Below are 27384 nucleotides of genomic sequence, written 5' to 3' on the forward strand. Positions count from 1 at the left end.
CAATCACACTCGTATTCACACCTACGGGCAATTTAGAGTAGTCGATTAACCTCAGCATGTTTTTGCACTGTGGGAGGAAGCCCGAGTGCCCGGAGGAAACCCAAGCATGCTCAGGGACAACATGCAAACTCCATACAGAAAGATCCCAGGCCAACCCCGGGATTCGAACCGGAGATCTTCTTGCTGCAAGGCAAAAGTGCTAACCACTACGCCGCTGAGCAGCCCTGAATAATACAGATAACTGGTAAAATCCATCTATCCATATTCCATACACCGCTTTATCCTCACTAGGGTCGCTGGAGCCTATCCCAGCTGACTCGGGCGAAGGCAGGGGACACCCTGGACAGGTCGCCAGTCTGTCACAGGGCTACATGTACAGACGAGCAATCACACTCACATTCACACCTACGGGGCAATTTAGAGTCACCAATTAACCTCAGCATATTTTGGACTGTGGGAGGAAGCCTGAGTGCCCGGAGAAAACCCACGCATGCACAGGGAGAACATGCAAACTCCATGCAGAAAGATCCCAGGCCCAGGCCGGGATTTGAACCGGTGATTTTCTTGCTGCAAGGCGAAAGTGTATGTATGTATGTAAAGTGTATCTATGTTTTTAAAAATAAATGTATTCTTACAAAATCTGGAAATATCTACACTTTATGCACCTTCTATTTATATCATAGACTGTCTATAAAGTCTAAGATTTATATACTACACCTTGAATGTGCTCTAAGCCGCTACATTTTCATATATGTTCAGCAATGGTGCAGTACCCAGAAGTGCAACATCAGCTGCACTACTGTTTTAAAGCTTTTAATACACCGAGCTGTCCTTACAAAATAAGCTATATGGGTGTTGTAACTGATTACACTTGTACAAACAAGTTTTTTACTGTATTTTAGTATTTTATATTTGCAATTTTACAGTACTTTGGGGAATACAATGTTATCCATTTTATCCGATTGTGTGATTACACTGTGCAATGACAAAGAAGAAATTCAGTTTTATTCCGAATGCTGATTTGACTTTTATTCAGTCATAAACTATTAATATTTAATACAATCTCTGTGAAATTTTAACGAGATATGCCAAGCATTTTCCTCGATGATTTAGGTTTTGATTGACTTAACTTTTGACTCGATCAATATCTCACTATCTATCTAAGATAGAAGCCTGAAATGTTCACTGTTGTTTCTTAAAATTTCATTGATGATAACATAGCTTTATAAATATCCATATATTATGCTATTAACATTTCAGGCAAATGGTCGAGCAGAAATTGTGACCTTTTACAATGTCTAAAATTGCACATTTATTGTATTTAATGCAGCAAATATTAAAATGTCATTGTATTTATTTTATATAGTTCAATATGAGACTCTACAGAACCTCTATAGAATAAAACTTCCTCTATCCTTAGACTATTGATTTAGTGCTATAACACTGTCAAATTTTATGGATTAGTTTAGTTAATTTTTTTATGTCACTAATAATCAACAGGATTGTTTCAAACACCAAGTATTAAAAGAACGTCACACACCTAAAAGACATTAAATGCCGCCTTATAATGACCTTTGAGGTACTTGATTATTTTTAAAGCTTTTTAAAGTAGATTCCTCCAACAAGTAAACAAAATAACATTTACATACTCAAAAATCCTGCAGGGGATTTATAGAATTCAAGTTACAGCCTTGAAAGCAAAATGTACTCAAGAAAAATGTCAACATTAACATTAATTGAGTTTGACTTAAGTGAATAAAAATAGTCTTTATAATTTGTGTGCCAGGCTGCACAGTGGGGTAAGTGGTCAGCACTTTCGCCTTGCAGCAAGAAGATGTCCATGCGTGGGTTTTCTCCGGGCACTCCGGCTTCCTCCCACAGTCCAAAAATATGCTGAGGTTAATTGATAACTCTAAACTGTCCGTAGGTGTGAATGTGAGTGTGATTGTTTGTCTGTATATGTAGCCCTGTGACAGACTGGCGACCTGTCCAGGGTGTCCCCTGCCTTTGCCCGAGTCAGCTGGGATAGGCTCCAGCACCCACCATGACCCTAGTGAGGATAAAGCGGTGTATAGAGAATGGATGGATGGAATTTGTGTACCTCTCCTTTTGTTGCGGCCATTTTGAGCCAAGTCTTAACAAGTGAAAACATAAAACACAGTAAGTTAATGCTTAAATTAAGTTTGAACTACTCAACCTAATTACAGATATATTTAACTGAATAGAGACCTTAGAAGCTGCAACAAGTAGGAGGCACTAAAGCACTGTAAGCGTAACAGCTGTGGGATTCTGTTTATGTTTGTTGTGGGTCCTCCAGTGCATCTGGAGACAAAAATGACCCGACAATAAACTACGCATTTAAACCACAACTCACTAATGAACGAAGCTCTCAGTCTCTACAAACTCCTCACTGAGAAGCTCTTTCTGTTTCCAAACATTTCGTAATGATCGTATCCCCCTCTACAACCTGATTACCTCTGCTGGCACTGTTCAAATGCTTTGCAGATTTTATATGTAACTTGAAACCTAGCATGAGCAACCATTTTTCTTGAATTTGGCTTTAATATATCTGTAACTACAATTTGGACAAGTCAAAACTGAATCCCAAACATCTCTAACTGGTCAGTCACAGATAGTTTGAGTATAACTTGAGTCCAATCACAGAATAGCTACAAATATAATTGACATTATTGATATGTAAAATTCTTGAGTCAAACGAACCTCAGAAATGTTCAAATGTCTCATTACAAGCCCTTTATATGTTGCCATACCTACTAGCAACACATTGCTAAAGTTTCAATGTGAGAAATTTTACCCTCTCAGATTCTCTGAATCATCTCAAATGTTTCTTTTTCTTCACTAAAACAGAAAAGAGTGCAAATTTTGCCAAATCACAGCTGAAGTCCTAAAACCCAGTTTGGAAGCCACTGTGGACAATAAAGCAAAACTTTTGCATCATTTCAAATACTACATTTATTTGTCAGTTACTGTTTCATCCTTAGGAGTTTCCTGATTTTCCAGGAACAAGTGTCTATGTGTCTTTCTAGGCACCAGAAACCTATTAAACTGTCTAGTTTCTCACAATTAATGGGATGTCCAGTAGAGCCATTGGCTTTTATTTTGTAGTCTGTAATATTTCAGGAACAGCTGTGTGAATTCCCAGTAATAAATCCAACATTATTGTTTTAGTGATGGATCACAAAGACTGAACAATCTGAAAATAAGCCAGCTTTTTCAGCGTTACAGAACGACAGATAAACATGGCTGTCTCTCATTCAGTTGTGCTCCATAGACTTCATCATTGCAAACAAACACTATTTCCAGATACAATTGATGAAACTTGTGGTAGATGCTCCCAAGCTCCTTGCAACCCAATACGCATGCTTTGGTCCTGTTCTAAATTAGTTTATTTTTGACAATCCTTCTTAAAGTCCATGTCAGACATTTTAGGTTTAAGTATCAATCCAGCTATCTTCGGCAGGCCACCTGACAAGCTTGGTCCTTCGACCACTTGGGACAATGTTGTTGCCTTTGGCACGCTTAAGTGGTTATCTTCGACATCCTCTGCTGCAGTTGATGAAGAATTACACAAACTTTCCGTGTTACTGTGAGCAGAATATCGCTCAGCATGAGAGGGGAAAGTCTGCATTTGCTGTTGCGTGGCAACAGAGATGTTCTCAAACATGCTACAAGCAGGAAGAAGGTGTGTTGAGTCATCTCGCTTTCCTGCTTCAAAGCTAACGTCCGCTGTCACTGTGCTGTCTGTTGTTTCTGTGGTGATAAGCTCATCCGCTGGCTCCTGTTTCACCGCCGGCCTGAAGTTCTCATTGGTTTCATTTGGGGTCTCGCAGAGTGAATCAGCAGTTTTGGATTCAGGATATCCAGGGCTTCTGTCCTCATCTTCTTTTATGTCTGCAACTGAAAGACAAAACGTGCAATAAATCTTCAAAACTTCTTATCTTTTGAGGATCTACACAGGTGTTAGTCATGCTTTCCTTCATCGCCTCCACTTGGTTCAAAATGCTGCTGCAGAATTATCAAGAGTACAGCCATTCGTATAACTTTCAGCACCTACTCCCTGTTCATTATAAAGTTTTGCTGTCGTCCTTGATGAAGAAATTAACATGTCTTTGCTACAAACACCTTCTAGTGTCACTCCTCACAATATTATCAAAACTGTAAAACTGCAGGTTTGCAAACAAAAATAAAAACTGAAAAACACTAAGTGCCTGATGATGTTCAACTATGTAAACTACATTTTTAATGAAATAGAGATCGTCCTAATTTATTCCCTAACAAGCATGAAACCTTGTGTAGAAGCAATTTAATCCTGAATTTGAGAGCTTTTCAATGGAGTCCACTGTGACCATAGACTGTATATAGAGATTTTATACACAGTCTATGGCTGTGACCCACTCGGATGTAGGAGCCAGTTTACTTTCTCACCTCTCAGGTGGACCTGGTTCTCGGCTGCTGGTAACTCCTCCTGTCTCCCCTTCTCTCTCTCTCCTCCATCTCTCGGATCGTGAAGGCTTCTTTGAAGAGTTCAGCCTCCATCAGCTCCAGACTCCTGCGGAGCTTTTGGATCTCAGCGTCCCTCTGACACACTTTCAGCTGCAGAGAGACGCTCTCGTCGTCCACCAGCTTCGTGATTTCTGCTACCGCGGCTTTGACCAGAACGTCCAGGATGGCTGCGAGCTGCGAGCCGAAGGAGGAGGAGAAAGACATGCCGAGGAGCGCAGCCAGAAAGTCAGGAGAAAAAACTTCAGCCTTCCTGGAGCTTCAGCATGAAGACTGTTGTGTGTTTAGATTTACATCCGGGACTTTAGCAGGCGACGGCCGTAAATCGTCAAATAAACGCGCATTAAAATATCTCCGTCAGAGTTTAGTTGTTAGATTTTTAGAATCAGAATCAGCTTTGATGGCCAAGTACGTCCACAACATACAAGGAATTTGGTTTCGGTTGTTGTTGTTACTCAAGGAATATGGAAGAGAAAAATGAAAAATAAACTATAGAAAGAGGAACAGGGAGGGGAAAATGTAGTAATAAAATTAAATATAACTCCACATATACAGAAATTTACAGAGGAATATATCAAGACAAAAGTGCAAAAATGCTAATTGCTATAAATACAGTAGTGCAAATGATATAGACCCTTTAATGACCCACGTCACGAATGACGTCACAGCTTTAGCTGGAGGCAAAAGAGGAAGCCCGCGGCCGTGACCGAAAGGCGAAAGACTGAGGGACTAGGCTCTATTAACTTTTCTAAAATGTCGTCCTGCTGTGTTTTTGGATGCCAGAATAGGAGGAATGACATTGGCGAACGCAAATTAAAGTTTTATAGGATTCCACCGAACACTCGTGCTCAGAGGGAACGAAGACAGTTGTGGTTAAATGCACTGAGGCGAAAAGACTGGACAGAGACGATCAGCTGCAGTCAATTCCAGCCATTTTCAGTACAAAAAATCGCTAATATTCTATTTGTAAATAAAAAATATTCAATTCAATTCAGTTCAGCTTTATTCCAGACACTGGGTCCAAATACACACACCATAAGAACAAGGACACAACAAGACACAGAAAAAAATACAATCAAAAACAATAACCCGTTAAATATGACGAGAAATACAGGGAATATTGGACGCGCATCGCGAGGTGCATTTCCTTGAAAACGACCGATTCGTGGATTATATACCGACTTCAAGACATGTTTTGGACAAAATAGTTTACTGGCTTGTGTTGTCTGGATGTCCAAGGTTGGATTATGGCCGTTTTTTGTGGAATATTTTCATCTGTGTGTAATAATGAACCCGGAAATGTGAGTCGCCCTGTGTACGTTAAAGCCGTGTACAGAGAAAGGATGGATGGATATTCGTTGTTTGTCGGACAAATGTGTTTATATTACCCGCTGTGGTAATCACATCTGAAAGTGGTTAATACCGGCGGATTCATGAGAATCTAAGCTTTCCATCGGCGTATAGTGTTTGTATAATCGCGTTTGCAGCCTTCGGACATTCTTTAAATTCCTATGCAAATTAGTAAGTGTACCGCCGGCGGTACACTGAAGTTTAATGGGTTAAAAATGCTCGAGTTTGCAGCGCAAACTCCCAGCGCAAACTATATACTCCCAGTCCCGCTTGACTTCTCGCTCCGCTTTTGCCTCCAGCATAAGCCCCGCCCACAAAAATGTCACAATGTTTGTAAACAAATAAAGGGTCTATTTGCATGATGCAGTGCAAAAAGCAGACAATGCTGTACATGGTGCAAAAAATACTGTGCATGTCCATTAGATTACTGTCTCAGCTGTTTATCAGGGTGATGGCAGTGGAAAAGAAGCTGTTCTAGTTTCTGGAGGTTTTTGTGTACAGGGTCGTGTAGCGCCAACAGAGGGGAGGAAGGAGAACAGTTTATATCCAGGGTGAGTGGGGTCGCTGATGATGTTCCCTGTCCTCTTTTTTAGTAAACAATTTTAACCCTGCAAAACCCACTGTTGCAGAAATACATCAGTTTTATATATTTTTTAAGATTATTTTCTATTATACGTACGTGTGTGTGTGTGTGTGTGTGTTCTTGTACTTGCTACATTGTGAGGACCATTTTCTGCATTTAACTATCAAAGTGAGGACATTTTTACAAAGTGAGGACATTTTGGCCGGTCCTCACTTTGAAACAGCCATGTTTGAGGGTGAAGACTTGTTTTTAGAAAACAGGTATGAATTGAAGTTTGGTTAGGGTAAGGATTAAGTTTAGGCAATCAGTTGTGATGGTTAAGGTTAGGGTAAGGCTCTAGGAAATTCATTACGCTTATGGATGTCCTCACTAAGAAGTACAAACGTGTGTGTGTGTGTGTGTGTGTGTGTGTGTGTGTGTGTGTGTGTGTGTGTGTGCTGGCTATACTTGTGGGGACCAAATGTCCCCACAACTGTAGGAAAACCGAAAACAATGTCACTTGTGGGGACCTCATTTCGGTCCCCACAAGTTTAAACAGTGTTTTCTTGGCCATGTTGTTGTTACTGAAAAAAGTAAAAGTGCAAAAACGTTTCTTTAGGGTTAGCCATTGTTTTGGTCTGGGTTAAGGTCTGGGTTAAGGTTAGGGTTAGGGTAAGGGTTAGGGGTTAGATATGAACGTGTCACGATCTCAGAAGGCGGACCCGAACAGAAAGCCACACTACCAAGGCTGGTGGGACTGAGGAGGAGTTTTATTGTTGGAGGGGTGAATTATGGCTCGATGAGGGGAAACCAGAGTGCAGGAGCGGCTGGTGTAGTGGGGGGTTTTGGCCAGGAACGGGGGGGAATCCAAGCAGGGACAGAAGGGGTCCAGGCAGGAATGGGGAGTCCAAACATGAGCAGGAGGGTCCAGGAGGGAAAAACCGAAGATGACTGGGTTGGGGAGAGCCGGAGGGGAAGGAGGATGGCGGGGATCCCGGACAGCTGACTGAGGTGTCTTGGTTCAACAATCTGGCAGGGAGTGGAAGGTTGAGCCGGTTCTTATTGCAGGGGTGATTAATCAGCGTGATGTCTCTCAGCTGTCCGGGAGCCGTGGAGGTGGTTGATTACCTGAGTGGAGTCAGCTGAAAAGCTCGACTCCACTCAGGCACCGAGCTGTAGGGGGAGAGACAGGGCAGAGGAGCGGATGGGAGACAGGCAAGACAGACAGGGCAGGGGAACAGGAGAGGGAGGAAGAACCAGATGGGAAAAGGGTATTGGGGAGGTCAGGTGGGAAGGACGGGGGCGAGAAGGGAGCCGTGACAGAACGGGAGTCAATGGTATGTCCCCACAATGATAGAAAAACACAGTGTGTGTGTGTGTGTGTGTGTGTGTGTGTGTGTGTGTGTGTGTATACATATATAACAGACAATGATAATAACAACAACAACAACAACAACAATAATAATAATAACTTCATTCCTATAGCACAAGAGTTTATAAAGTGTAACTCAGAAAATGCAAAATACAGTAGAGATCAACTAAAGGTGGTCTAGAGTGCAGTGCTTAATTTACTGGCACCTAATTAATGCAAATTAAAAATCTTAGATTTTAGTTTAAGTTGTAGTGGGATTTTCGGTAACAAGAAAATGTGTAGAAACAGTCGTGGAACAAAATCTGAAAAATACTTAAAAGTGCTTAATTAACTAACATCTAACAAGGTTTTATTTTTAGTTGCGATGAGATTTTTGTTCAGAAGAAAATATTTACTAACAAACATGGAACATTATTTTAAAAGTACATAAACCGTGCATAGATATTGTATTAAAACTGCCTTTGTCTCACAAACTGGAATTGTACTATACTACTACTATCACCATTCCTACTACTATAATTTCTAGTACTACTACTACTACTACTACTACTACTATTATTAATAATAATAATAATAATACCAGCCACAATAATAACAATTCTACAGAACTTTTACAACTAAAATTTAAAAAGTGCTGTAGCATTGGATTTATGTATGTTCATTTGCATTTTCCTTGTTATTTATTTTGTTTATTATTTTGGTGTTTATTTCTGTTGTGTTTTGAATCTTGTTTTGTAGATTAATTGAATTATTTGATAGTTCATTTTTTTGTGTTTCCTTAAAGCCATCCTTGGTCTCCCAGATGTTGGTTCAGACTTCTTGGTGTTTCTGGTATGACCTTTTTAAATCGAGGCACCGAGAGTAATTACGCGGTCGAAGTTGTTGTGTGGAGCTGAAATAAAAGCTGACTGAAAACTGTTCTGCTGTTGTGGTAATGCGCTAACACGGGAGACAGCAAAATGTTCGGACAGCAAAATATAAAAACATTACAAAATTGGAACTTGTCTGACCCACAACCCTGGAGAGGTAGGCCAACAACTTTTAAGGGTTACAGTGCTTTGACAGACAAAGTAATATGATATAATAATAATGTATAATATAAACGAGATGGATGCTTCAGCCATATTGGATATGTTTTTTATGCTACAATAGCCTTATTGCTATCATAACATCTAAATAATAAATATAAAGATTAAAGATGAGTTGGGAAAGAAAAACAACAATAAAAGACCGATATCATCTTGAAAATATTTTTATTCACACAATCCAAAAAACTCCTGCAGACATTATATTCATCATAATGATACATTCTATTCATTATCTTCTAACCATACTTTAAAGATAAACTGTTCATATATTAGGTATTCTATAATTAGATGACTGCTGTAATTTGCTCTGTATTTGGGGCAAAATTATAAAAATTTTAGATCTAAATTGACTTTTCAAAAAATGGGAAGTTTTGCTTTACAGATTTCATACCAATTTAGATTTTAAAAATTTCAGTTTATAAGGTGGTTTGTCATGCTGGAGCAGCATTTGTCTTTAAATTCCACTTCATTATTTGCTTCTATATATTAATTTCATTTATTTATCCAGTGGGAAACCTCTGTTGCATATCAGTCAACATTTCTTTTTCCTATTTCCTGTCTAACAAAAGGGGAAAAAATCCTTTCTCCCAAACATACTTTGAAAAAACTACTAGTTTCCTAAACACCGAAACATCCTCTTCAGCTGCATTAGACGAGTGACACTGTTGTTGTACTGAAATTAAACTCTCGCCCAGCATAAGAAAATACAACTTTTTATGCTACATAGTTTGTACAGAAACATCTGTTTTAATTCATATATTGTACAGAAACATTCGCTTCACTTCCCCAACCCGTCTGCATCTAGTTCACCTTCTCGCACTCGCTCTTTTTCCCGCCTCATGGTTGCTATGGCAACGGCTTCATCAAAACACATGCTGAGGGGGCTGTTTCTGTTGCCGGTGCCTTCGTCCCTCCGTCGCTCCCGGTCGCCTCCTCGGAGCGTCGGTTTGTCGTTTTCATCTTTGTCCTGCTCTGCCGGGACTCTCAGGGTGTTGTCTCTCTTCTCTCGCTGCTGCTGCTGTCGGATCGTCAGCGCCGTGATCTTGCAGTGCTGAGGCTTCGGAGGCACCACTGGCACTGCTTTGACTTGGTAAACTTTGGGCTGTTTGGAGACGACTAGCTGCCTTCCAACGCCTCCTAGGCCACTTGTTTCACACTTTCTGCTCTCTCTTACTGTATCAGATCTGACCTCCTTTAGCTGTTTATCTGGAAGCAGCAGAGTTCTGCGTTGCTCTTTGTCACTGTTCTCTTTTTCTGGATGTTTTGTAACCACTTCTTCTCCGTCATGCTGCTGTGCTTCTTCACTAGAGCCCTGCTTCACCTCGGTTGCTTCTTCTGACTCGATTTTCATTGAAAAGCAAGTCTCGTCTTCCTCAGGGTCTGCCAGCTCACTCTCTTCCTCTACTTCGATTCTAACTTCTGTTTTGTTTCTCTCTCCTTCTTTAACTTCCACCATCTTTTCACCTGAAACCTTTGCCGTCTGCTCTTCCTCCTCTCCATCTTTGACCACATCTGCCCATCCAGCACCACCCTCTTTCTCACATTGCTCACTTTCCTCATCCTCTATCACTTCACATATAACCTCCTCAAGTTCCTTCCAAATGTCACTGTTTGTCCCACAGATTGCACTTTTCTGCTCTTTGTGTTTTGTGTCAGCTGTTCCCTCAACAGGTTTCTCCTGCACATTCTCATGCATTTCTTTTGTTTCCAGAGGAAACTCTTGGTACATGTCGTCTGTTTCTTTGTCTGCCTCCCTACAGCATCTCTCCTCTCTAGAGGAGCTGCTAGACATCATTTCAGAAAAGTCTCCGGAAACCTTTAATGAAACTGTTTCTGTCTGTGGAATTTCAACCTCCTCCTTCTCCTCCTCGACTTTGATGCCGGCCACAGAGCTTGATTCATCATTGTTCTCGTCGCTTGGCGGTGGAAGATCCTCACAGCAGGGTGGTGATGCCTCTAAACTGACAAGAGATTTTTCACTTTCAGCGTCTGTCATGCTGTTCAGCTGCTCCTCTGTTGCTGTGCTAAAGATAAATAACAAAAAAGGTCACCTACAGTGTATAAAGTGGGCACAAAGAAGAACATGTAAATTTAAACCAACTGGTTGAAGTTGTTTTTTTTGCATTATGGGTATTTCAGTTTTGGAGAAATTTTAATGTCCTTTTCAAAGGACTATCTAGTGAAATACACAGGTCTTCCTTTTTAGATTGAGGGCGTGGTGGCCGACTATGGACTCACACTGGGAGATCTCATGGGGGTTCTACATCAGTTCTTCACCAAACTAGGAATTACCAGTCATAATTAGATTTTGTTAGCCTAGCCGTGCTAGACCCAGGTCTGAAGACACAAAGGTCTCGGAACTCTCGACAGGGAGGGAGGCGGGCTAAAAGGTTGTCTTTCAAATCACTCTGCAGCAATTGGGTAGGTATACAACCAATCAGTGCAACGAATAGGCTGACGTAGTTCCTAGAGCACTGGGAATCAGAGGATGCGGGAGTTCGGTGAAGCCTTATTTATACAGTCAATGGGTGAAGCTCAAGTATATTACAGACATGTTAACAGAAAGATTATTCAGAGTCGGTGCTAATGGAGCTCAATGACTGTTGTCGACCCTGGCAGAGAATTAAATTCGTTGCCGTGGGTTGTCTAGCACGACTAGGCTAGTTGTTTCCGGTTGTTTCTGTCAGAATTGTCGCACCTCTGTTGTCACTTAGTTACGCCCGCCTTCTGACTCTACACTTCATGGTGATTCGTCGGCCAGTTTTAGGAGCATCCAGCCGCGAGGCTTACCGAGGGTAACTAGACCCACCCTGGCAGAGAATTAAATTCGTTGCCGTGGGTTGTCTAGCACGACTAGGCCAGTTGTTTCCGGTTGTTTCTGTCAGAATTGTTGCACCTCTGTTGTCACTTAGTTACGCCCGCCTTCTGACTCTACACTTCATGGTGATTCGTCAGCCAGTTTTAGGAGCATCCAACCGCGAGGCTTACCGAGGGTAACTAGACCCACCCTGGCAGAGAATTAAATTCGTTGCCGTGGGTTGTCTAGCGCGGCTAGGCTAAGATTTTTGTTAGATTTCTCAGCAATTTAAAAGAAATTAACTTTCATTTAAATTCAGTCTCACTATTGATAAACTTTGATTATAGGAATGGTGAGATTATTCTAATGGCATTAACTGAAAAGACAGTTCATTTTCATTTGGGACTGTCCATAGACTGTATATATGGATGTAGTGTCTGAGACGTCACCAACTGGTTTGTGGACTACTATTTTGAAGACTTGAGTTTGGAATTTGTCCGTCAACATCTTGTTCTTTGGAAACCAGACATACTGTGCAAGGAATGTATCTGATTGAGCATCTAATACTCTGTTTTATCATCTACTTTACTCTAAATGGAACCATGATGTACAAAATGAACATCATGTCGTCTTGATGAGGATGTGAAACTAATAATTGAGACGATGCATTCATCGGGATAAAGTTTGCTGAAGTGAGAAGTAGCATCATTTTCTCATGGACCTCTATACAATTACACTACCAGAAGAGTTGCCCCCTGTTGGCCATGAGAAAGAAACCATTTGTTAATTAGACATCCAGTACACACAGAGCAACTTTATCATTCATTCTAGATAATTTTGGCATCCTGATAAATGTATATTCATTATTCAGTCTACTTTTAGCTCTGGTTGGTTTCCACGAACTCCTGAAAGAGTCGCTTGAATCTTTAGCTGCTAAATGTTTCACCAGCTGCTTACTTCATATGTCTGGGCATTGGTGAGATTATCATTTTATTTTTGCTGATAAAGCTGCTTGTTGCTGCTGCCAATAGCTGAAGAGAAACTGTAGAAAAACTGCAATGTCAAAGCACTGAATTGCAAGATGCTAAATGGATTCGATTGAGAACTTTAACCTAAAATGTAGTTATCTGACCCACTGCCAATTTAAATTAATAATTAACACAGCTTTAAAACTGCAGTCTGTGGTAACCAAAGCCTGTGAGAGAAATTAACCTAATTATCGTTAATGTTATGAACTAAGTTTGTGTTATGTATTCCAATCTGAAGTCAGGTCTCACCTTTGCATATTGTCTTCCTGCTGGTCTGGTCCCTGGTGAACTTCCTCTTCTTTTTTTGTTATCTCTTCTACTTTATCTTCATCTTCTTCTGGTTTCACTTCTGTTTGATCTCTAGTAGCCGTTTCTTTACATGCAGAGAGTTCAGGGTTCAATGACTCACAGTCTCGTTCATCCGAGCTCTGAAAGTAATGTTCAGGATCAAGAGCGGACCTGTGCTGTGCTTCAGTGTCTGGGTCAAACCCAACCAGAGTGCTTAAAAAGAAATTAGGTGGAAGGCTTTTAATAAACATGTTCTCGTCATCGTCATCGTCATCGTCATCGGTGTAATCATTATCACCAAAGTCATCCTCTGCATTATCCTCATCCTCAGAGCAAGACTCCTCCGGTCCATGGATCGGTGAGGTCATGTACGGTAAGCTGAGTGATTTAGTGTGTCGACTGGGGATGTCGAGGCTAAGTGGCCTGTGTGGATTTAACTCGGTCTGGTTGAGTGGTTCGGGGCTTGACTGAACCTCTGCAGGGTGATGTGAAGTCTGAGCTTGTTCCATGTCTTCATACTCATCGTCCGAGTGTCCAGGAGGTTCAACAGAGAATTCATTCGCCTAGCAGGTAAAAAGACACAAGAAAAGGGGTGCAAAAAAGTTATATTTCTATATAAAAGCAGTATTTTCTTGTCGACATTTCCTTTTTGGAAACCAAACATAGCCAGCGAGAGTTAATCTGATTGTGGACCCGATGGCATTATTCGCATTATTACGATGATACTAATACATACACTACTTTAGCATCTATTTATCTCTGCATGGGAATATAATTTACAAAATGAACACCATGCTGTACTAAAGAGGATGTGAAACTAATGATTAAGACCATAAATTCATGAGGAAAATTTCTGTGAAATAACAAATCAAGTGAGAAATAGGATTGTTGTTTCATAGACTTCTGTACAATTGTACAATCAGAGGAGTCGCTCCCTGCTGGCTGTTAGAAAGAATGCAGGTTTAAGACATTTCTACATTGGCTTCACTTTTCATCCATCTTTTATATACCGTGTATGGTACAAGCTATAAGAATAAAGGGAAGTAGAACACAATGCAATCTGCTATCATGAAGTTTTGATATTTCCACCTGGAGGTGCAACATAATTTTTATGTACTATGTAGCATTCCACATAACCTTTCCATAAAAATCAAGTTTGCTTGTCGACATGTTGTTTTTTGAAAACCAAACGTAACCAGTGAGGATTAATCTGACTGAGAACCTGAGATGATTAGGCACATTATTATGGTGATGCTAATACATACACTGCTTGATCATCTATTTAACTCTACATGGGACTATAATTAACTAAATGAACACCATGCTGTACTAAAGACAGTGTGAAACTAGTGATAAAGACCAGAAAGTCATGAGGGAAATGTTCACTGAGGCAACAAATCAAGTTACAAATAGGGTCGTTTTCTCATAGACTTCTGCACAATTGCATGACCAGAGGAGTTGCCCCTGGTGACAGTTTGAAAGAATGCAGGTTTAAGACATTTCTGCATTGGCTTCACTATTCATCCATCTTTAACATACAGTCTATGGTAGAATTTATCAATAGGAAGAAAGGGAATTAGAATGCATTACTATCAGCCATCGTGCAGTTTTGATATTTCCACCCAGAAGTGCAACGTCTGTAATTTTTTTATACTCCATAGCACTCTATGTATTCTTTATATAAAAGCCATGCTGCCCGTAGACATCTTGCTTTTTGGAGATCAGACATGACCAGCAACCAGAAGACCAGAAAGTCATGAGTTAAATGTTCACTGAGGTAACAAATCAAGTGAGATATAGCTTTGTTTTCTCATAGACTTTAGTACAATTACACAACCAGAGGAGTTGTCCCTTGCTGGCCGACAAATCTTGATATCTGTCAAGTACCTTTTTTTTGGTATTTTCATTTAGAGGTGCAAAGTTTGCCCTTACAGTGTATTCTTATTCCTGTTTACTCTTGGCTCAGAGTCAATTAAAGTGACAATTAAATGTGAAAAAGTCTCTATTTTCTTTGCAACCCTAAAACCTTATTTCTACAGACAAAACAACACACACCTGATAGGCCATACTGCAGTCCATATGGTCCAGGACATTGCAGTCCATTTGGTCCAGGAATTCAAAGTTATCTTGAACATAGCCAGACAGCTCGTGGTCGTACGCCTGCACCTCTGTGGAGTTCAGGATGTCTGAAGCATCAAACACGCCGTCGTCTCTATGTTGAGCCGCTACTGCCTGAAGTTCAGCCAGGTCTACCCCTTTCATTTCTATGAGTTTAACAGAGTTTCGATTTGAGTTAGAGTTGATTTGGTGCACTGTGCTTTCAAAAGAATGAGTCAAGTCCATGTTATTTACACATGCAGCAAATTTAAAACAACAGACACTGCCCCAAAGTGCTTTCTAGTAGAGAAATAATATTATGATTACACAATTACTGGACAAGTTTAAATACAAAGACCAAGATCAGACAATATTAAATAATATACACTGTAAAAAAAATATCAGTGTTTTTTTAGTTTGTAACTGTAATTTCTTGCACAATATATTATTATTTTACATATTTTCGCAATCTAGTTAAATTCCAGATAAGAATAAGCTAGTAAAATCAGTCAGAAAAATCACATTCATTTATATATATGAACTGCAAAAACAGGCCAAAACTGATGTCCACATCAAAAACCTGTAGTTATTTTCACAAATAGTAACTGATTCTTTTCTAGCATTTGACTGGAAAATGATACTTTTCCTGTATTTGAATCAGGAACAAAGGATTATTTTACAGATATTTGCTGTTATTTGAAATAAATGTATGTATATTAAGGACTGAAAACAAATATTTGACAGAATTTGTCTACTTTGTTGAAATGCGGAAAATAAATAGTCATTAATCACAGAAAAGTATTAATTTACATATTAGCTGTAAAAAAAAGTCAAAACTTGAACTAATGTCCACATCAGAAAACAGCATTTTTACAAATAGTAATGTGTTCTTTTACAATGTCTCACTATAAAATTACACACCTTCTGTATTAGAATCACCTAAAAATATATATCTTTTACAGATATTTGCTGTTATTTTCAGTTTTGAATGTTGCAATTTTCAGTATATTTTTCTGTCATTCTTGCTAACAGATTTAATTTTTTTTCCCCAAGAATGCTTCAGAAAAGGATAATAAATGAAGAGGAAAGTGTAAGATGACCTGAACAGAATGGGGGACAATATGAGTGAAATATCCATCCATCCATCCATTCTTTATACACCGCTTTATCCTCACTAGGGTGCTGGAGTCTATCCCAGCTGACTTGGGCGAAGGCAGGGGACACCCTGGACAGGTCGCCAGTCTGTCTCAGGGCTACATATACAGACAAACAATCACACTCACATTCACACCTACGGGCAATTTAGAGTAACCTATTAACCTCAGCATATTTTTGGACTGTGGGAGGAAGCCGGAGTGCCCAGAGAAAACCCACACATGCACAGGGAGAACATGCAAACTCCATGCAGAAAAATCCCAGGAAAGCCAGGACGCGAACCAGGGATCTTCTTGCTTGAGTGAAATATTTTTTTTATTAATTATTATTTATTAAATATTTTTTATCTGATTAAAAATTTGTAGTGATTGTTCTCTAAATGGATGTCCAGTTTTCATCATTTTATTTTTTTAATGTTGAAATAACGTTTTACAAAATTATTTTTGAGACTGATAGGTGGTTAATAGTTAATTAAAATCCTAAAATCATCTCTGTGTATCAAAGTATCATTTAGATGTTAAAATGGCTCAGATGGATAAAAACTGGTGTACTTACCCATGTATTCGCCGTTGTCATCGTCTGCATTACTTCCCTCAGTGTTGGAGTTGACGCTTTTGTTTCGCAGCTCTCTGGACAAACTTCGAGCTTCCATCAGCTCCTGCTTCGATCTACAATCTCCTTTCACCTCCTCGCCTCCTTTGTCTTCTACTCCTCCACCTTTTTCCTCACCAGCACCATCCACTGACTCTGTTTTCCCCTCCACAACCACCGCTCCTTTGCTGCTTTGACTCTTCTCCTCTTCCTTCCTACCTTCCTCCATCTTCTCTTCCATCCTGCTGCTTTCCTTCTTTTCCACCTTCTCTCCTGCCTCCTTACCCTCCACCTTGTCTCCTCCATCCTTATCTCTTCCCCTGTGGATGACCCTGTCACTGCCGCCCCCCTGCAGGACCCCTAACGCCAGGTTGGAGGTGATATGTAGTGGAACAGTGACCATGGTGGGCCCTGTGATGTGCATGGCTGCTCTTCGGCCGACTTTAGTGGACAGTCCCGGGGATCTGGACTGGACGCCCTCATTTCCTGCAATCCCTAAACCTTCTGGGTCGAGAGCTGTGTAGGTTCCCTGAGTTCCTGCACCTCCGCTCACTAAACCTGTTCCTCTACGATACGTCACAGCGTATTCACTGCCACCCATCGCACCAGAAGGCACCGAGGCGTCTGAACCGGACTGAGCAGGGGGAGTGGTGATGGCAGACATGTTGGTGGAAGGAGGACGCTGGGCAGAACGCCTGGAACCTGGAATATAACAGATGAATAAGATCTGGGACGAAACAGTTCAGTCTAAGTAGAAGAACAATTTGTATGTTAACAAAAACTGTTTCGAGAATCTGTCCTTCAAATAATTAGTCTAAGAGCACTTAAGTCAGATAATTCTTTTATCTAATCATGGATATTTTTTACAGCTGATACCCAGCAAGATCATTTTTATATCGCAAAAATGTTCTGCAAATTTTCTGCTAATGTTTTCAGCTGGAAGTTTTCTTTTAGCTCAAAGAGTGTTCCTCCTGAAGGTAGGACAACTAAACACATTCTAAAAATGTTTGGTGACAAAACTGTTCTGCTGTTGTGCAAAACTTGTTGCACTTAGGACATTCGTCCTTTGTTACCACATGGAACACTGTGGGAACGTTTTATAGATCCTAACATCCCGAAACTTCCTCAGAACATTGTAGGCAGAATGTTCCATCTTTTTTAATAAATCACAGTACAGGAAAGTGTACTGCTCCGTCATCTGAGACATCTTAAAAACATTTTCTAAATGTTACATTGAGAACATCCTTTCTTTACTGTAATAGTGGAAATGTTTTATAGAACAAAGGTCCTATAATATATTCTCTAAACAAAAAGGCAAAATGTTCCATCTTTCAAATGTTATGTTACAGGAATGTTATAAAACGCCCTGCATAAAAATCACCTGTCATCTGAAGACTCGATAACATTTGGAAACCATTTTCTTGGATGCTGGTTTGAGATCTTTTTGATTTTCTTAGTTTTGAAGGAACATTCCACGACAAGTGACCATAAAATGTCTTTTAAAAGACATTATGTCATCCGAGTTCTCGATTGCATCTGAGAAACAATTTCTGAATGTTGAGAACATCCTTTCTTTGTTATCATCCTGAAAACATTTAATAGAAAAATGTTCCATAGTTTGTTCTCTTTAAAGGGATAAATGTTGCACCTTTAATATTTAACATTACAGAGACATGACAGCATTTTTACAGTATTAACCAGAAATTTAACTGTTTCATCTGTTAAATAAATAGTAAATATTTGTGGAATGTCAATCAATTTGCAAAGGTATTTTCAGTCTTTTTGTGTCAATATATATATATATATATATATATATATATATATATATATATTGACAAAAAAAGAGGGAAATTTTAGGTTTCTTCACAGTTAAAGCTTTTCAATTTTATTGAGGCATTCATGGCCTATAAAATGTATTGAAATTTTGTATATTTCAAAAATATGGGGGAAAATCCATAAAAAAAAACAACAAAGAAAATTCTGTAAAATTACAGTTTTTTACAGAGTACAGTTAACTCAATAAGTCTGTTTGCCTTATTTGATAGACATATATGAATGTTTCTCAGATTCATGACTATTTGATAAACAAAAACAGCCATGAATCTGAGAAAAATGCATAGACTACTTCTGTTTATCAAACAGTCATAAATCAGAGACTTATTTTCTCAGATTTGTGACTATTTGATAAACAAATGTCTATTCTGCCTATATAAATTGTACTTAATATGTCACTGGCTGAAACTGCTTTAGAGGTGTTGACTTAAATATCAATTCATTTTAAAAAGATTCACAAAATCAGCTTTTTAAATATCTGAAAAGAGGCTACCTTCAGCTGGAAATGATGGTGGGGTGTTGAGGGAGTCCATGCTTCTTGCGGATCTCAAAGAAGAAGTTTCTTTTTCTGAAAAAACAAGAAAATGAATTTTTAAGTATATCTACCTACCTATCTATCTATAGTGAGAGGGAGGGAGAGAGAGAGAGGGAGAGATACATAGATATATATATTAAAACCTCCTGTATAAAACAGCAGCCAACAATTTGTTTCCAAATCAAATGTCTGACTTTGATTACTACCCTCACATTCAAAATCCACAGTTCAATAACAGAATATCGCCTTCTCTTCTGCCAAAAGAGTGACAAATCTTCATTTCTGGATCATTTGTACAGTTTTAACTATTTGTGATATTTCATAAAACACTGAGTAATTAGTAAACACAACAAAGTTAACAAAATGACAACAAAGGATGACTGTTTATGGACTGATTGCTACTATTCATGTCCATGTGAGGGTTTTGTACCTTTGGCTGAGTGTTTGTGTCTCCTCCGGGGGTCATGAAATCGTCCTCCGATGTTGAAGATGGACATCCACTTCCTGCCTTTGAGAGATCCTTTCCTCCTGATGAGAGTGAGACACAGACATTTACAGGAACATGTTACATTTATATTAAAAACACATAGAAATTTGAATTAGGAAACTCAGAAACTTGTTTTGTAATATACAGTAATCATGTCATAATGATGCACGTTTTAAACATGACTTAAACTTGAATACAGTTGAATTGGTCTGACAGCCATTTAACCATCTCTGAGTGCATGTGTGATACTTGAACAAGGTAAATAATCATCTGGAGTGTAATACACAGTGATGGCAAATGGATGTCGTGCTCACTTGTCTGTGCCTTCGATGATAGCGTGGTAGGGTCTAATAGGAAGAGGACCATCTCCTGGGCTGATGTTACCAAAGCTGGTGACCGGCTGAATGTGACCGGACCTGAAGAAGATTTCATTCTGATTGGGCATGGCGGACGGCGACGGGAGGGACTTCCTCCTCTCGTTTGATACACCTGAACAGGAAAACAAAGAGGTAAAATCCAAGTAGACTTTTGTTTGTGATGGTGTGATGTGTGTGATGTTTGTGTTGCAACCTTGTTCAGGAAACAGCTGAGGAACATGTGTGAGGATGAACTCCACCACAATGGACTGAACCCTGACCTCCATGAAGGCTGCTGTGCCGTTAAATCCAGATGCCTCAATGTCCTTCGACCTTCAAATACGGGTTGATGGATTGGTTTGATGATTATTTGAAGAAGGAAGATTGGACAAAAGTGAACAAATGAATGAATAGAAAGAAAGAACACTGAAGGTGTAATAAGGAAAATGGAAACCTCAGAGTTTATTGTTTTGAGCCTATTGGTTGTTAAATTACACAGAATGTAATCGGATTTATATCTGCTGTATTTTCTTGCAGAGTTAAAGCAGGTAGTGTCTTTCTGAAAGTGATATAAACACACCTGAGCAGGTTGGGAGCCCAGACGATGGCCAGGTTTCTGGCGTGCATGTTGGTCTCTGAGGAATATGAAGCCATTTTGACGAGATGATGCATCAGAAACTGCAGAGTCCTGACGAACAGATAGACTGTAAGATTTCTGGATGTTTTTTTCTCCTGTCTAAAATCAGCAAAGAGTCCTACACCTCTATGTAAACAGCACAATAATGGCTAGGAGTAGAGAGAACCCAAAGATGTGTCCTTTGCAGTATAACAAAATTATAATGGCACAAATAATAATAAAAAAGAAAACGCTAAGTTAAAAGTTGGAAAAAATCCTAAAATCAACCACATATGCCTACAGTTTCTAACAGTACTGGAATCCACATTATAGATATTTAACTACTTATATTTTTACAGCCTCTGCAAACTCAGTGTTCTTCACATTGTTCTGCACATCAACTCTAGAAAGATGCTTCACCATGCTGAATGTATCTTCCAATAACTTTCTCTTCTGTATACCAATTTTGAGCCATGCTCCATTTATTTTATGAATCAAATATAGTTACTTTTCCTCTCAGTCTCTCCATATTCTGTTTTATCTTAGCTTAATGCTATACACTTTATATGTAGTACATCAGATGGATTCTATGTTAATTGCATGGTCCCTGATCAAATAAATGAACAAAAAATATATATAAACAAATCAATAAAATCCAAAGTAGTTTAAATCAATCCACTGGACTTTAAGAAAGCTCCTTGAAGAAGTTTCACCTCTCATCCAAGAGGTTTCTTCAGTTCTAAACTGAACTGAAGAACTGAAGAAGCCTCTTGGATGAGAGGTGAAACGTCTTCAAGGAACTCCAGTGGATTGATTTAAACAACTTTGGATGATTATGACCTGGATGAATGAGAACCTATACAGAAATCAATAAAATATAACACTGCCTGTAGTTCAACCTGAAAACTCTCTGATTTTTTGTCACATGACTGTTGGTCACAGCTCAGTCACTAGTGGCTTCATAGTTGCACCAGGGAATGCAGATTTTTATATTTTCTATTTGGATTTGGTGCAAAATGTTTATTTTTGAGTTTCAGAGGGTTAAACTGGCACACTTATTAGCAAACAGTTGTGTATTTACATATCTATAAGTAACAAAGCAACACTGAAGTAGTATTTCTAGTCAGTAGTGACTCTTTTTAGCTCTGTTTTTGGTCTCTACCAACTCCTAAAGGAAATATCTTTCTGTGACTGTTTAATTGTACACCGTGTTGACCAGCTTGTTGTAAACTGTTTCCAACTAATGTTTGGTGGCACAAGTTCTGCTACAGTCGCTGCACAGAGAGTTTTTAAAGCTTTTTTGCAAACAAGAGATACCTATTGCCGCAGTAAACGACACTATGACGGCGATGGGAGTGAATTAATACAGTGAAGTTACAGTTAATCACAACAAGTAAACCGTCATCCATTTCATTCTGGTGTTTACATACATCTGACCAGGTTGTTTATCATTGTCATTTGACATACTGGTATAGAAAAAACATGATTTACACATACGCTGAATAACTAGAGAACAAGTCAGTGAGTCAAAATTAAAACTTATTCATCAACCAAAATCACATTACACAGGTTTTATTGGCGAAATAGGGGTCTGATGTTCTTATCTTTGAATGTGGTTAGCCAAAGTAATCCTTAATTTCCAAATCTTAAAACCTCCATTTACAGAAAGTCAGCAAATCCTAACACTATTAACAAAGAAGCACCGAGGTGGCTTGAGGATGTGGCCATTTTTCATTTTGTAAAAGGCCTGAATGTTATCTATTAATCTCAAAGTAAAATAATGGCGCTTAAACTGTTTTGGATGGTTTAACTGCAAGGAAATAATGACTATTACCTGCTTCAAGGCAGAAAATACAGGTTTTTACGTCGATTTAGTTGGAAAAGGTGTTTTATATGAGTAGAAGAAGCACTCAAAGGACTGTACTTGTAATGTGGTGCTGGTAGTTCTTTTAGCACATCTCTGATCTTTACTAGCCTCTCCTCCTCCAGCTGGATGGCCACAGCTTCCTGTAGGAACACGAGGTATCACAGTTTACTTTGTAAAATTAGTTAGGGTCTTATTCCAGTTTAATGTATAACATTATTTGGACAACAACCAACATTTTTTAAATTGTGAATCATATTTTCTGTGAATCAATTACTTATTTGTTATGTAAAATGTAACAAAATGGTTAAAAGCATCAAAGAAGTCCAAGATTATGTCCTCAAATTAATTATTTTGTCCACAACCCAAAGATATTCAGTTTACTGTCATAGAGGAGTAACAAAACCATAAAATATTCACATTTAAGAAGCTGGAATCAGAAGATTTTGACAGTTTTCTTCTTGTTTCAGCATATATGTTTTCTATTCATGTTTTCATTGCAAAAAGAGGGCGGCTCTATTCTTAAAGACCAGGCTTGTCTATTTTCAAAGGGTAATCTAAATCTATGAGGACATACTGTCTTTGCAGTGTAGATACTTACAGCAAACTTGTCGTACAGCTGGTATGTGAGCAGAGGGTTTGGCAGCTCTCGGAAATAAGCTTTGCACAGAGAGCTGACACAGTGGATGTCCTGCAGGTACACATCCTTGTTCAGGTCTGGACTCCCGTCGCTCTCAAACTCACCCCTGGTTTTAATGCAAACACAGAGTGCATTAACATTACGCAAAATTCTGACCAAAACTTCGGTGCAGCTTGTTGTACTTGTACAGATGCGTGTTCCAACGGCAGCACACGGCTCACCTGAGCTTCTGAATGTTGGATGACACTCCAGACAGCCTGTAGATTCCATCCACAATCCCATTCTGCTCCACAAACTCACTGCAGCATCGCAACACCAGAGGAACTGTGGGAGAATAGTAGCAACAGCATCAATAATAAGAAAAGCACTCAGAGAGCGCAGTATTCTGCTAAGGCTGCTCAGTCGCATGATTTCCGATGGATAAGTCCCGATAAGTCAGCAGTGATGGATTTTTAGTAGGATCACAATCATGTGATTATCAGCAGGCAGCTGACGTAGCGTTCACTTATAATCATAGTTACAGTGACACTGTGCTGCTATCTCACAATGATACAGAATTCTTTAACAAATCCGTGGATCCAGACTATCAGCCGTATCACTGCCAAAATCTTATCAGTTGGTCCTTGTGCCATTTCTGACCTTCCCTGAAAATTTAAGCTAAATCCGTTTGTCTATTTTTCTGCGTTGCGAACAGACAGAGACAGACAAACAGACGGACATACATACACCATTTCTCACATAACTTTGGCGCATTCATTGGTGGAGTAACAACAGAAAATAGTATGTGTCACATTATCATCTTTATGTTTCAGTATGTACCATTTATGATCGAAGCATGTACACTACCCTTCAAAGGTTTGGGGTCTCTTAGAAAAATCCTTGCTTTTGAAGGAAAGGATAACATTAACAAAATTAATCATAAATACAGTCTAGACATTGTTAATGTGGTAAATGACTATTCTAGCTGGAAACAGCTGATTTTTAATGGAATATCTACATAGAGGTACAGAGGAACATTTCCAGCAACCATCACTCCTGTGTTTTATTGGTACATTGTGTTAGCTAATGGTGTTGACAGGCTAATTGATGATTAGAAAACCCTTGTGCAGTTATGTTAGCACATGAATAAAAGAGTGAGTTTTCATGGAAAACATGAAATTGCCTGAAGTGACCCAAACTTTTGAACGGTAGTGTATGTTGTGTTTTTATGAAAACAAAACATACCTGGTCACTGTTTACTTGCTCACAATTTATTTCATACTCAAATAAATTGTAAATAAAGCCTCTGTACCTGAATGTATTTGAAGTTTAAATAAGGATTCACTGAATACATATGAAGCAGCTTGGAAGCTAATTTGTGGCTGTTTCATTTTTGTTCTCATCACATAACAAAATAGCAGTGTGAGGGGTTTTTTGGTCCTTTTGTACACATTATTGTTATCCAGCACCTGAGTTATGAAACTCAAGATCACTGTAGATCACTGCTGGACATAGCATGCATAACATGTACAACAAATGTGTATTACCAAATCATCACGTGTGCAGCAGCATGAGTAACTGCGTTAAAATCATTTTGAAGAAAAATATATTTATACAGCCTTCATATACTGTCAACTAGTGTGTAATTTGAACATTCTAAAATATATCTTCGTTTGGGAAAGCATTTTTTAGCCAAGATATTACATTGATGACAAAGTGAAATGTTATTTGTGGCTCTTTGGTGGATTGCCAGAAAATTTCAAGGTCCACAGAGGATGAATCTTAACCACTTTACATATGAGTAAAAACTCTAAACAACAAGTGGATGAACTAGTATAGATATCGAAGTTACACTCAGGATAAATTGTAATAACCAGTAATGGAAAGTAACTAATTACATGTATTCAATATGATTTAGTACAATTTTGAAGTACCTTTACTTGAGTATTTTCATTTTATACTTCCACTCCACTGCATTTTAAAGGGAAATATTGTACTTTCTGCTCCACTACACCTGTAACACAGTAGTGTCTTGGTTCTTTTGCTTGAATAAAACACCTAAATACATTTTTCCATCACCGGTAATACCGCTGGGATTATCAGACTTTTTTTTATCTTGCTTCATCGTCAGGTCAAACTTTAATCAACGGAATGGTGAAATGTGATCATGTAGCTCAAAACATAATGACATTCCCATTAGCTGTACTTTGTGTTCATTGCTTATTAACATGCTAGCATACTAAAACACCAAACTATGACTATAACCATTGCAAATATTCTACCTGTTTATCATGAGCATGCTAGCATTTAGCTCAAAGCACAACTGTGTCTAAAAGTCTTGCAAATGTGCTAGCTGGCTGTAAACCCTTAGTCTTGTTTCTATCTAATGCAAAAAAAAAAAATAATAATTTCAGCCATTCTGGAGAAATAATGTGCGTATTCAGGTAGTTATTAACATAGTTTGCTTTTGCCAGATATACCATTCCTCCACTCCATCTCGACAAAAAGTGTCAGATTCCGTGACTAGATTAGCAAACTCCACCTACAAGTCATTTGAAGCAACAGGAATGACTGTTAATGAACTCCTAAGACTAACAGCATGTGCACATACTGGTAAAATTATACAGTAAAATGACTGGAATTATTTCTTTCAAGCATGTGTCAAAACCTGCTCTTATTAAAGCTGTGTGGTCTGAGTTGTTGTGAAGATATAACTGAACATGGGCATTTTCTCTTGGTTTCATGTCAAGGTTTCACTGTAAAATGAGAAACCAAACAGTTCTAAAACGTGATAAATATTCTGCCCAATTACTAGCTATAAAATAGCTCCATTATTACTTCTGAATGAGTCTTATACCAACTGTATAGCAACTTTTAAGAGGATATAATCTGTGTTTTTATGTTCACAAATACATATACAGTCTCATCTAATCTGGCACATTAATTGTGACATGTATTAATAGGTTTGCACACTTGGTTTCTTTCAAATTGCACAATTATGCAGATGTCCACAGTTAGATAACACTGTTGCCCATATATAGTTAATTTATCTGAACAGGATGGTGTAAGTTATTATACCTGCAGTAAAGGAAGCCATCACTCCAGTGTGTCTGTAGAATGAACAGAATAGAGTACACTGGGATTGTTACGGAGGGATTGCGGTTTACTTACTCTCTTGCGAGGAGACGGTCAGGTGCTCTAGCAGGTCACATCCAAACACCTTCTCTTTGTTCACTCCTTTTCGTCGAACTCTTCGCATCTCTGCCTGTGGTTTGTTTCCACTTCACATTCAGACCAACCTGCTCTGTGTTTCTGTGTCTGGCTGTCTGCGATGGATGTCTTGCCCAACTCAGTTAATGTGACTTTGTAGAGACGCTGCACATTTCAGAGATTTGACTGTGCTGCTACTGCTGCTGCTGCTTCCTTTACTTCAGTGCATGTTGTTGGGTGCAAGTGGTTTCCTCTGTGAGCTGCGTTGCTTTGGAGTCAACATGTAAAAGCTGCAGCATTAGGACATACTTTGGTTTGTCTTCCACCCTGCAAAAGCAGAGCACAAGGTTGTCTTTGTGCAAATAGGAGTTTCAGACAACAATCAATCTCCCCAAAAACCAAACAAACTGCTCTGAATCCTCAGCATGCATATGTGACTCTCTACTTCCCCCTGATGCACTCAATTTATTTTCGAATGAAAGGCCACACCCTTGCCGCTGTACTTCTCCTATTGAGTGAAATGAGCCCCTGAATGTTTCACTTCAATCTCGCCTGAAAGCTTCCCCGAGCTGCTGGAGCCACCTAAGCCTCCAATCTGAGCTCCTGCGTGAGGCCTGCGTTTGTTCCAGTCCTGGTTACTGCAGCCTGGCCGCATGTCACGGCCATTGCGGCCCCATTGTCACTGCAGCGGAAGTCGAGCACTGTTGAACATACAGCGCCTCACACAGACATTCAAACTCTCTCTCCACACCCTCTGCATCCTCCTGACACCTGCCTCTGCTCTCCTTCTACACTGCCACCACCTCCTGACCGACTCACTTTTTAGCAAAAAGTTTAAATTTGGGAACATGAGGAAATAAACAACTTAAAACGCCAGAGTTCCTACCTTCACTCTGCATCGGCACACAAGTAGCAGCATAAAAATGATGACGCAAGAAACCGCTAAACTTCCCCTGTTAACTTCCTGAGTATCGCTCCTTCTCTTGTGCTTTCTCTCTGTATGTGGCCCACAGTT

General features: G+C 39.2%; 1 protein-coding gene and 1 long non-coding RNA gene across 2 annotated transcripts; both read right to left on the reverse strand.

The window, feature by feature from the left end:
• Positions 1-2955: 2955 nt before the first annotated feature.
• LOC127535421 (uncharacterized) lies at positions 2956-4866 on the reverse strand. Its single transcript, XR_007944269.1, has 2 exons — positions 4447-4866; positions 2956-3918 (listed from the first exon to the last, which is right to left on the reverse strand). It is a non-coding gene; the product is annotated as an uncharacterized LOC127535421 (long non-coding RNA).
• Positions 4867-9041: 4175 nt separating this feature from the next.
• On the reverse strand, positions 9042-27303 carry si:dkeyp-68b7.12 (rho GTPase-activating protein 30). Its single transcript, XM_022216639.2, has 14 exons — positions 27256-27303; positions 26331-26696; positions 23402-23504; positions 23142-23286; positions 22601-22683; positions 20641-20748; positions 20275-20393; positions 20019-20193; positions 19648-19745; positions 19176-19250; positions 16814-17551; positions 15062-15270; positions 12968-13569; positions 9042-10917 (listed from the first exon to the last, which is right to left on the reverse strand). The coding sequence occupies exons 2-14, from the start codon at positions 26416-26418 to the stop codon at positions 9672-9674; spliced, it is 3789 nt and encodes a 1262-aa protein (XP_022072331.2). The 5' UTR covers positions 26419-26696; positions 27256-27303; the 3' UTR covers positions 9042-9671.
• Positions 27304-27384: the final 81 nt, after the last annotated feature.

The sequence above is a fragment of the Acanthochromis polyacanthus genome, chromosome 9 (genome assembly GCF_021347895.1).
Source record: "Acanthochromis polyacanthus isolate Apoly-LR-REF ecotype Palm Island chromosome 9, KAUST_Apoly_ChrSc, whole genome shotgun sequence".
NCBI classification, from domain to species: Eukaryota; Metazoa; Chordata; class Actinopteri; family Pomacentridae; genus Acanthochromis; species Acanthochromis polyacanthus.